We start from the raw sequence: 12,374 nt of genomic DNA, 5'->3' as shown, positions 1-12,374 counted from the left end.
CTACACTGCTATACAAGTTATACACTGACTACTCTATGTTATATCCAAGTTTCATGTCTATAGTGTTGTCCCATGAAAAGATATAATGAAATATTTGCAGAAATGTGAGGGGTGTACTCACTTTTGTGATACACTGTATATATAGATAGATAGATAGATAGAGAGAGAGAGAGAGAGAGAGAGAGAGAGAGAGAGAGAGAGAGAGAGAGAGAGAGAGAGAGAGAGAGAGAGACGGTCGGAGGCAACTTGGTCGTGACGTCACATGTTTCGTGAATTTCGGTTCGTAATCCGAAATTTGAAAAAGATCGTTCGTAACCCAAAATGTTCGTATGGTAAACCGTTTGTAACTCAAGGGTCCACTGTATGTTAATCAAACAATGACTTCTTTGTCAATTACTGGTTAGTCATTGACATCCCTAAATCAAATGTTAATGTCTCCTTATTTAAAAAAAAAAAAAAAAAAAAAGCAGATTTGTGAACTTAGACTGTAGTCTACTTGTACAGGAGTAAGCAATTGTTTACTGAGAGAAGCACTATTGTAAATGGCTCAGAATAAATGCTGCCTAAAATGTAGCTAAATCACATCCTGTATATAAAAGAATTACATTTATATATTTAAATATATAGAAAAATTCAGTTCTGCAGTTGATTAGTTGCCAATAGCTAGGTGTTGGCCATCGGAAGGAAGTAATGCCTCAGACACAGCCAGACATGTCTGTATAGATTCACAGACATCTGATAGCACCGCTGAGACTTAAACCCCAGATCTCAGTGGTAGTGAGCATGCGCATGTAGCAATATTTTTATGTTAAATTTAAGTTATAATAATGGTGTGTAAATTAATGTTTCTCTTGCAGTTTTCCACTCTTGCCACAGTGAGGAAAGATGTCCTCCTTGTACCTACCTCACCAAGAAGTGGTGCATGGGCAACCATGAGGTAAAAGAACAATATGATGAACTTAACTGTACGTAGATTTGATTTATGTACATAGATTTGGTTGATGTAAATACAAGTAACTTGTGAATGTGTGAGCTACATGGCTTATAAACAAACACACACACACATATACATACAGTGTATCACAAAAGTGAGTACACCCCTCACATTTCTGCAGATATTTTATTATATCTTTTCATGGGACAACACTATAGAAATAATACTTGGATATAATTTAGAGTAGTCAGTGTACAACTTGTATAGCAGTGTAGATTTACTGTCTTCTGAAAATAACTCAACACACAGCCATTAATGTCTAAATAGCTGGCAACATAAGTAAGTACACCCCACAGTGAACATGTCCAAATTGTGCCCAAAGTGTCAATATTTTGTGTGACCACCATTATTATCCAGCACTGCCTTAACCCTCCTGGGCATGGAATTCACCAGAGCTGCACAGGTTGCTACTGGAATCCTCTTCCACTCCTCCATGATGACATCCCGGAGCTGGTGGATGTTAGACACCTTGAACTCCTCCACCTTCCACTTGAGGATGCGCCACAGGTGCTCAATTGGGTTTAGTCCATCACCTTTACCTTCAGCTTCCTCAGCAAGGCAGTTGTCATCTTGGAGGTTGTGTTTGGGGTCGTTATCCTGTTGGAAAACTGCCATGAGGCCCAGTTTTCGAAGGGAGGGGATCATGCTCTGTTTCAGAATGTCACAGTACATGTTGGAATTCATGTTTCCCTCAATGAACTGCAGCTCCCCAGTGCCAGCAACACTCATGCAGCCCAAGACCATGATGCTACCACCACCATGCTTGACTGTAGGCAAGATACAGTTGTCTTGGTACTTCTCACCAGGGCGCCGCCACACATGCTGGACACCATCTGAGCCAAACAAGTTTATCTTGGTCTCGTCAGACCACAGGGCATTCCAGTAATCCATGTTCTTGGACTGCTTGTCTTCAGCAAACTGTTTGCGGGCTTTCTTGTGCGTCAGCTTCCTTCTGGGATGACGACCATGCAGACCGAGTTGATGCAGTGTGCGGCGTATGGTCTGAGCACTGACAGGCTGACCTCCCACGTCTTCAACCTCTGCAGCAATGCTGGCAGCACTCATGTGTCTATTTTTTAAAGCCAACCTCTGGATATGACGCCGAACACTTCTTTGGTCGACCCTGGCGAAGCCTGTTCCGAGTGGAACCTGTCCTGGAAAACCGCTGTATGACCTTGGCCACCATGCTGTAGCTCAGTTTCAGGGTGTTAGCAATCTTCTTATAGCCCAGGCCATCTTTGTGGAGAGCAACAATTTTATTTCTCACATCCTCAGAGAGTTCTTTGCCATGAGGTGCCATGTTGAATATCCAGTGGCCAGTATGAGAGAATTGTACCCAAAACACCAAATTTAACAGCCCTGCTCCCCATTTACACCTGGGACCTTGACACATGACACCAGGGAGGGACAACGGCACATTTGGGCACAATTTGGACATGTTCACTGTGGGGTGTACTCACTTATGTTGCCAGCTATTTAGACATTAATGGCTGTGTGTTGAGTTATTTTCAGAAGACAGTAAATCTACACTGCTATACAAGCTGTACACTGACTACTCTAAGTTATATCCAAGTTTCATGTCTATAGTGTTGTCCCATGAAAAGATATAATAAAATATTTGCAGAAATGTGAGGGGTGTACTCACTTTTGTGATACACTGTACATATGATACATGCATCTCTTCCCTATTTGTCTGCATTTTTTGTTACTCTTACTCTTACTTCTTTTAATTTACAGCAAAGGAGTAATATTCCATGTCACCTGCAAGATATCTCCTGTGGTTTGGTCTGTAATCAATCCTTGTCCTGTGGCTTTCACTGCTGTAAGAAAATATGCCACCGTGGCGATTGCCAAGCTGAAGGGGAGTGTAAGCAGCCCTGCCCTCAACCAAGACCTGAATGTGGACACCCCTGTAATGCCCCGTGCCACTTTGGCTCCCCCTGCCCATACATCTCCTGCACTGCCAAGGTAGAGCTCTCTCTATAGCCTAGTAAAAGAAGGAATTAACTAACAAATAAATAAATAAAGGCATTTATTAATAATTATTTCTTTCAAAAAGCTTTTATCTAACAATCTCACCATCTTATTTTTATCAATATAATCTTCATACTTCATATTGGTCAGTTTAGGATTGGTTAAAGTGATTATTCCTTTTATCGTTTGTCCACATGTTTGCCCCCAAATTGACTAGGTTCATGTAACGCCATGCACCTTCTGTATATGTGTGTGCCCAGCCCGGGAATCAACCCCCTGAGACTGTAACCAGCACCATGGCTATTATTACACAAGCTCACTAAACTACTATACTTCATAATGCTCAGTTTAAGATTGCTTAAAGTAAATACAAAAATGTGAGATGAATAAATGTGCTTGACCTCCTAGGTTGCCATTCAGTGTGATTGTGGCCGCAGAAAAGAGACCATACCATGCACAGAGGCGACTAGCCATTCCCAAAGGTCAGTAGTTTGCTAACTAACTGTTCAAAGACACATTTTACATGATGCCTTAAACTATATTTAAAAAAGCAGCACATTCCACACATTAATCGTAACATGTTTTACTATCTCTCTTTGATGATCTATAAGTTTAGAATCTCTGACCTATTAGTGATTTAACCGAAGTATTTGCTCATGGAAGAAAAGATTTATTTGCTGTTTGTTGTGCAGACATGCAGCCATTGCCATGGCAAGCAAGTTGTCAGATTTGCAGCTGGGAGACTCGGTCAACATTGCTCAGCTCACCAAGAAGGATCAGAAACAGGCCAGGTAACAGCTGAGCAGTTAATTTAGCTTCTTTTATGGCTCTCTGTTTTTCAAATAACTTTTCACCCTACTGTTGTATAAAGATGTTGCATGGCTGGTAAAATTAAATTCAAATGTCTGCTGAATGTCTTTTAAAGGCTGGAATGTGATCAAGAGTGTGCAACCCTGGAGAGAAATCGGTAAGTTACTTGAGATGTCTGATTATTCAAGGGAACATGTAAACAATATTCTGAGAATCTTTAAGCACCTCATGATTTAATGCATTTGCAACGTAGGTCCAAAAATTTTGATGTATCTTAACAGATATCTCAACTGTAATAATATAGGAAAAAACGTACAATATTTGTTATTTTTTTTACATTATCACTGTGGATGTAGTGTCCCTGGGATCATACATGCAACCCTTCTTTCTCAAGATGGAATAAGCTAATTTGTCAAAGAATTTTGATGCTGCTTTTGGGTCAGCCTGCAACTCCTTTCCAGTGACTGCTGGCCTCTCTTTTACCTAATACCTAATTATATCTATTACAGCACATAGTAAAATCCTTTGGGGCCCACCTGAGATTTGTGGGACATATTCATCAGCCACTTTATCATAGTCTGGGTTGCGGTGTCTCCAGAAACAGGACTTCAGCCAACAAGACACAGCGAATCATGTCTGTTGTAGATGCCCAGCCAGTCGATAGCACCCCTGAGATAGCAAACCCAGATCTCAACAGTGGTGGGCTAAACATAACAACACTGCTGTGCCACCAAGCACTTATTTGTGGTTCCATGTACTTTTAATTTATAGATTATTGAACCAGTTGTATTAATGGATGTTTAAGGTGTTTACTATAGCTTTGTGGTTTTTTTTTTTTTTTTTTTTTTTAAATATAGGTATTACATAATACAGATACATATACATTTATATTTTTTCTGATCATAACTGCATAACTTCTCACACATAACAGCATAACATCTTCACAACTAATGAGGCACAATTTGCAATAAAACCTTTTTTGCAGCATTAAAAATATTAGTTCTTATGCAATACTGGAAAAATACACTTTAATGTGTATGAGTATAACTTATTTGCTTATGCTTATACATATATACTTTTTCATATGCTTCTTTTCTGTTGTAGTGTTCAAACTAGTCTTGTAGTGTAAAATAGTTATTTGCTTGGTAGTTATTTGCTAGCTACTCAATTAAAAAAGAAGTGATGAAAGGATGCTTTACTCTTTCTGTTGGAAAATAAACTAAAGCTTTACTACTTGTAGCCAACCACACTGAGAAATTAAATTATTGATACTCAGTGTAGCCTATACCATTCTAATCTACTGATATTGGAAGTAGAAGGGTTTTATGTCTTGATATGCATAGCTTAGCGATTTCAAATAATTTATTTATTTATTTATTTTTTTTACAGGCGACTGGCTGAGGCGCTGCAAATTGATCAGACCGTTGATGCATTTAACAGCAAATCCTCATCTGGCAAATATAGTGACTCCCTCAAAGAAGATGCCAGGTTGGTCTTAGTTTCTCTCCCTGTTAGCAAATGAATGGATTGTGTTCTGCTTCCTATACATTTCAAATCTTTTTCAGTCACCTTTATGCCAAGTTCACACTACACGCAAGATACGTGTTCCATATATTTGACAAGCTAGATGTGCTCGGCGAGCCGCTCGGATTGAGTTGTTGAGTAGTTCACTCATAGCGATTGAAAGTCGAGTTTCGATCACCAAGCAAACGCAGAGTTGCTCCCGAGCTGGCAAATCTAGCGCAGACCAGTCGGCGAGCGAAAATCAGGGCAAAAATCGTGTAGTGGGAACTAGGCATTAGAGAAAAAAGTAAATAATAACTAATACATAAAAGAACATTTTTAGCATATTGTTATAAGCCCAGCATATTTCTTCTGTTAAACTGTTCCTCTCTTACAGAAAAGAATTCAAGCTTGTCAAGGAGGTGGAGGAGGAGATCAGAAATCTGGTTGAACTTGCAAACAAGGTAATTTTAAAACAACTTTTAAGATTTGCCTGGAAGTCTTTAAATATTTTATTATATTTATAGTTTCTCATTTGATGGTGTTTGTGTGTGTGTGTGTGTTTCAGGGTAAACAACCAAGGAGAGTTCACAGTTTTCAGCCCATGAAGCGTGAGCACCGGAGAATTGTCCACGAGCTGGCAGAGGTGTATGGTGTGGAGAGCGACAGCTACGATAGTGAACCCAAGCGCAATGTTGTCATCACCGCCATCAAGTCAGTGCAAACGATTTTGAGTGTGATATTCAATTGCTATCATTAAATAATAACATGAGACCAGTAATCACTGATGAAATACTGACCCATTTTACACCTGAGCTAATCGTGCTTAATCGTGTGTACACAAGCACAGTCCAACCTTCTAAAATATTTAAATTAAGGGTCAGAGGTTCTCCAGCACGGCACTAGCTGGGTCTGCATCCAAACCTTTTAAACTTTAAATTCTGCTTACTACTAGTGATATGTGAAAATCTTTTTTCACATTATATGATTACATTACACGATTAGGGGAATTTTAATACAATACCCAAATTCACTGCTGTAAAGTATATTATTGTTGCATTACACAGGTTGAACATCTATAGCATAATGGTTAAAATATTAAACACACGAGCAACTGATGTTTATACACTGATCAGCCATAACATTAAAACCACCTCTTTGTTTTTACTGTCCAATTTATCAGCTCCACTTACCATATAGAAGCACTTTGTAGTTCTACAATTACTGACTGTAGTCCATCTGTTTCTCTACATACCTTTTAGCCTGCTTTTACCCTGTTTTTTAATGGTCAGGACCCCCACAGGACCACCACAGAGTAGGTATTATTTAGGTGGTGGATCATTCTCAGCACTGCAGTGACATGGTGGTGGTGTGTTAGTGTTAGGGATGTCCTGATCACGTTTTTTTGTTCCCGATCATTAATTTTGATCCCGATCCGATACCGAGTCTCAAACCGATACTTTTCTAGATATTGTCTAGATAAGAACTAGATAATACTGTTCACACAGTGCAGTTTGATGGACGTTTCTACGCGAAATGTGTGTGTTTTGACCCTTTGGGGCTTCCATAGTGCATGGAATAGCGTGCTTGTCTCTAGCTGTCCGCTATTCGGTCCCATAACAGAAGAAGTTAATAAAGTGTTGTGCTCCCGACAATTTGTGAATATACCGTGTATTTATTTCTTTATTAAGCAAGTGCATCACTACGATGCTCGGTTACATACAGTGTATCACAAAAGTGAGTACACCCCTCACATTTCTGCAGATATTTAAGTATATCTTTTCATGGGACAACACTGACAAAATGACACTTTGACACAATGAAAAGTAGTCTGTGTGCAGCTTATATAACAGTGTAAATTTATTCTTCCCTCAAAATAACTCAATATACAGCCATTAATGTCTAAACCACCGGCAACAAAAGTGAGTACACCCCTTAGTGAAAGTTCCTGAAGTGTCAATATTTTGTGTGGCCACCATTATTTCCCAGAACTGCCTTAACTCTCCTGGGCATGGAGTTTACCAGAGCTTCACAGGTTGCCACTGGAATGCTTTTCCACTCCTCCATGACGACATCACGGAGCTGGCAGATATTCGAGACTTTGCGCTCCTCCACCTTCCGCTTGAGGATGCCCCAAAGATGTTCTATTGGGTTTAGGTCTGGAGACATGCTTGGCCAGTCCATCACCTTTACCCTCAGCCTCTTCAATAAAGCAGTGGTCGTCTTATAGGTGTGTTTGGGGTCATTATCATGCTGGAACACTGCCCTGCGACCCAGTTTCCGGAGGGAGGGGATCATGCTCTGCTTCAGTATTTCACAGTACATATTGGAGTTCATGTGTCCCTCAATGAAATGTAACTCCCCAACACCTGCTGCACTCATGCAGCCCCAGACCATGGCATTCCCACCACCATGCTTGACTGTAGGCATGACACACTTATCTTTGTACTCCTCACCTGATTGCCGCCACACATGCTTGAGACCATCTGAACCAAACAAATTAATCTTGGTCTCATCAGACCATAGGACATGGTTCCAGTAATCCATGTCCTTTGTTGACATGTCTTCAGCGAACTGTTTGCGGGCTTTCTTGTGTAGAGACTTCAGAAGAGGCTTCCTTCTGGGGTGACGGCCATGCAGACCAATTTGATGTAGTGTGCGGCGTATGGTCTGAGCACTGACAGGCTGACCCCCCACCTTTTCAATCTCTGCAGCAATGCTGACAGCACTCCTGCGCCTATCTTTCAAAGACAGCAGTTGGATGTGACGCTGAGCACGTGCACTCAGCTTCTTTGGACGATCAACGCGAGGTCTGTTCTGAGTGGACCCTGCTCTTTTAAAACGCTGGATGATCTTGGCCACTGTGCTGCAGCTCAGTTTCAGGGTGTTGGCAATCTTCTTGTAGCCTTGGCCATCTTCATGTAGCGCAACAATTCGTCTTTTAAGATCCTCAGAGAGTTCTTTGCCATGAGGTGCAGTGTTGGAACTTTCAGTGACCAGTATGAGAGAGTGTGAGAGCTGTACTACTAAATTGAACACACCTGCTCCCTATGCACACCTGAGACCTAGTAACACTAACAAATCACATGACATTTTGGAGGGAAAATGACAAGCAGTGCTCAATTTGGACATTTAGGGGTGTAGTCTCTTAGGGGTGTACTCACTTTTGTTGCCGGTGGTTTAGACATTAATGGCTGTATATTGAGTTATTTTGAGGGAAGAATAAATTTACACTGTTATATAAGCTGCACACAGACTACTTTTCATTGTGTCAAAGTGTCATTTTGTCAGTGTTGTCCCATGAAAAGATATACTTAAATATCTGCAGAAATGTGAGGGGTGTACTCACTTTTGTGATACACTGTAACTAAGCCAATCAGAGTGCTTGATACTGAGATGTCGTGCAGTCTCGTAACACGTAAACTCGTGAAAGCTGTATTTTATGGTCCTGAAGTTTTCATACTCGGATTAAAAGTTATTGTTTTGTAAACCGGAGTGATCCTCGACTCACACACATTACACTTCGCTGTTGGACTTGTTTCACTTTCCATTTTAAAGTTTTTTCACACAGCGGACATGCTGACAAAACAAAGGATCAGGATTACGATCGGCATTAGTAAAGCCGATACCGTTAAAAATTGCCTTGATCGGCCCCGATTCCGATCTTTGAGATCGGATCGGGACATCCCTAGTTAGTGTGTGTTGTGCTGGTATGAGTGGATCAGACACAGCAGCGCTGCTGGAGTTTTTAAATACTGTGTCCACTCACTGTCCACACTTTTAGACACTCCTACCTAGTTGGTCCACCTTGTAGATGTAAAGTCAGAGACGATCGCTCATCTATTGCTGCTGTTTGAGTTGGTCATCTTCTAGACCGTCATCAGTGGTCACAGGACGCTGCCCACGGGGTGCTGTTGGCTGGATATTTTTGGTTGGTGACAGTGAGGTGTTTTAAAAACTCCAGGAGCCCTGCTGTGTCTGATCCACTCATACCAGCACAACACACACTAACACACCACCACCATGTCAGTGTCACTGCAGTGCTGAGAATGATCCACCATCCAAATAATACCTGCTCTGTGGTGGTCCTGGGAGAGTCCTGACCATTGAAGAACAGGGTGAAAGGGGGCTAACAAAGCATGCAGAGAAACAGATAGACTACAGTCAGTAATTGTAGAACTACAAAGTCCTTCTATATGGTGAGTGGAGCTGATAAAATGGACAGTGAGTGTAGAAACCAGGAGGTGGTTTTGATGTCATGGCTGATCGGTGTAAATGCTGTGTGAGAAACAGCGGAGGGGGCACGGAGGCGCAGATGATTGATGCTTCAGTTTCTCATTCGCGTCATGTTAGCGTTAATATGCCCCACTTGCGGCATTTTGAGCCTCACATTGGATTGCCCAGAGGTGGCGTGACAATTCTAAGAGTTCCCTGTCTTTCCTCTTTTTTGAGAACTGAGTTTTCGCAGACGGCAAGAGCAGCCTGTCATATTGTAACAAGTTCATTATTCTGCACTGTCCTTGTTCTGTTCACTTTCTCCGTCCCAGCTTGCAGATTTTTTTTGTTTTTGTCTTTCATTTGTTACATACTTAACATTATTTTGGCCATCTTGTATATTTGTGATTGTCCCCTCATTGTTAGTGACAGTATTGTTCTACCTTGTATTAAACCTTGTAAATTTGGATTTATTCTTTCAATTCTTGCAGATGCGGGGCTTCACCTCACGTTTCATTCACATGTACTATGTTATACACTATCCACACACCCCAAATATATAAAATACATTATTATTTTTTGTAATATGGTTTGGACAGTGATGTTCCCTGTTTCATCATAACTGCTTTTGTCCAGCTTTCCTCCAGAATTGCTTTGACATTATGCAACTTCTTCTGCTTTGAAAAATACTCAACCATGATTGTTCCTCTTTAAGCAATTTTTGATGACAGTAGTAGGATTATGATATTCACTATATACACACAGCAACAATAGAGATGATGGTTTGTGCCTTGCTCTTGAGTTTGCTTATGATGTGCTTATGCTTTGTGTGTGTGTGTGTGTGTGTGCAGGGGGAAATCTGCATGTCCCACCTCCACTTTGACGGCCCTGATTGAGAGAGAAACTGCTGCCAGAGCCCCTCCACCCATTGCCCATTTTAAACAATACAGCAGCAAGTACGTGCTACCAGACTTAAACACATACATTAACTGGTTAAACAAAATCATATTCAGTGTTTAATATTTTATTTATTACACCAAAGTTTATAAAAAGTAAAAAATAAGTAGGATAACAACTTGTTTTATGATTAAATTAGTGTTCAAAATACACAAGAGGGCACATATTATGAACATCAGTCATCAAATGTTTATTATGGACTCAACACCAACAATAAATGTAGAAGTAAAGACTTACTCTAGCACTGCTTGGTGCATGTTCTTACATATTGTCATATCTTTATCATCCCCCAAAGGCAATTTGTTGCATCGTCCACTGCTCTGCCTGGACTATATGCAATTTAAAACAAGCAAAAAAAACTGCCTACATGTTCTTTTTGTTGTTGTGGTGGTGTTTTTTTTTTTTTTTTTTTGCGAGTTGACAATTTTCTTAATTGATTTTTGGCAGAGCAATAATGGAATCTTACCAAAGATAATGGATCCTGTGAGGTGGAATGACAACTGTTCGAAAACCTAGTGAGCTGCCTTGCTGTCTACTGACTGCATAGGCAGCTGCCTCAGTAGAGAGGATTCTAATAAGACATCGACTTATGTGGTTATTCGAACACACTACTTATACAGCGATTACATCAGTTTTTACTTACTAAGCTAACACAGTTAGCCTTATGCCATTCAAACCAGTAGGATGAGGTGGCACAACACCCTCCGTGTTTCGAAAACAGTTAAATTGTCACTGACAAGCCTGAATTTGCAAATAAATGACACTTGTACACGTTTATACAAATTTGAAAATAACTCCGTTCATTGCTCCGGATTCGTCTGCCGTATTAGTAATTTTTTTGTGACTGCATCGCGAACCCAACGCAACAAAGTGTGCGCCCCAACTAAACCCACTTAGAAATACAGTATTCCAAGATCTATATTGTTTCATTAAGCTTCTTAATCGCGCAGAAGTAAAAATGCGCCCTAACTGGTACCATCAAAGCTTTGCACAGTGTACAAACCACATTTTTATTTTGTGCCAGTTGTAAGTATTCCCAAACTTTTGATGATTTAGGTCTTGAAAAACTTTTAGCTTTTCTTTAAAAGCTCTCTACAATCGGCTTCTGACTCTGCTGCAGACGGCATCTTTTAAGACTGCGCTTAATGCCGGCAACCAGTGACTGGACCAAATACAACTTGGTCATGCACACAGCAAGTAGTGCTGAGGGAAATCATGTAAACGCTTATATGAATAGAAACGTTGTAGAAATTAAAAAGGATCATTTATAAACATAGTTTTAAAAACAATGCATCGACCAATCGCAGCAGCCCTAATATTTTTATACCAAAACATTTAAATGTTAAACAGTTTTAACTAATCATCACATCACTATTTAAACATGGAGAGTTTTTGAATTTAACTGTTTCTTTGGGGGGTTGTCATATTTGCTTTTTTATTATTATTTTACATCAGCAGTGTAGTATGATTTAACTTTGTGGGTTTTTTTTTGGTTTTTTCAGGACTGACAGTAGCAATGCCTGGCCTAAGCATCCGAAAGATGAGCCCTCGATTGATTACTTTGATGTTCAAGATTAAGAAACACTGACATGTAATCACTGTAATAGTCACTTAGAGTGATGAAAATCATATGAATGAAACTGGGCACTTAATGAGTCTGCAATCTGCATTTTCAATAAAGGCATCTTCTGTCAGATTATTGTGGTCTTTAAACACTTACGCAGTGTGTTTCGATTTGTATAAAGCTAATTTTATACCTGATAGCTGGTACCTAATGACAGTATACATGCTGCATGGGGTATTACACACTGGATCATGATTTCTTTTCCAAATGCAAAAAAATGTGTCCAAGGAGGGAATATTTGTCTGACACCTGCTTCTTATTCACCCATACTTGTGCATTCGCTTTTGAGACCAGTCT

The 12,374-nt window shown here is 40.2% G+C and overlaps 1 protein-coding gene across 4 annotated transcripts in view; it reads left to right on the top strand.

Moving 5' to 3' along the window:
• nfx1 (nuclear transcription factor, X-box binding 1) overlaps positions 1-12,152 on the top strand; it is a 34,812-nt gene extending 22,660 nt beyond the window's left edge. For all 4 annotated transcript variants that reach the window (XM_062994004.1, XM_062994006.1, XM_062994007.1 and 1 more), the window contains 10 exons: positions 858-937; positions 2,732-2,962; positions 3,377-3,450; positions 3,661-3,759; positions 3,894-3,935; positions 5,168-5,266; positions 5,679-5,745; positions 5,850-5,995; positions 10,348-10,452; positions 11,956-12,152. In XM_062994004.1, the coding sequence (XP_062850074.1) occupies positions 858-937; positions 2,732-2,962; positions 3,377-3,450; positions 3,661-3,759; positions 3,894-3,935; positions 5,168-5,266; positions 5,679-5,745; positions 5,850-5,995; positions 10,348-10,452; positions 11,956-12,031 (1,019 nt within the window). In that variant the 3' untranslated portion in view covers positions 12,032-12,152. The remainder of the gene's footprint in view (positions 1-857; positions 938-2,731; positions 2,963-3,376; positions 3,451-3,660; positions 3,760-3,893; positions 3,936-5,167; positions 5,267-5,678; positions 5,746-5,849; positions 5,996-10,347; positions 10,453-11,955) is intronic.
• Positions 12,153-12,374: the final 222 nt, after the last annotated feature.

The sequence above is a fragment of the Trichomycterus rosablanca genome, chromosome 4 (assembly GCF_030014385.1).
Source record: "Trichomycterus rosablanca isolate fTriRos1 chromosome 4, fTriRos1.hap1, whole genome shotgun sequence".
NCBI classification, from domain to species: Eukaryota; Metazoa; Chordata; class Actinopteri; order Siluriformes; family Trichomycteridae; genus Trichomycterus; species Trichomycterus rosablanca.
This window is presented reverse-complemented; position numbering and strand designations above follow the sequence as displayed.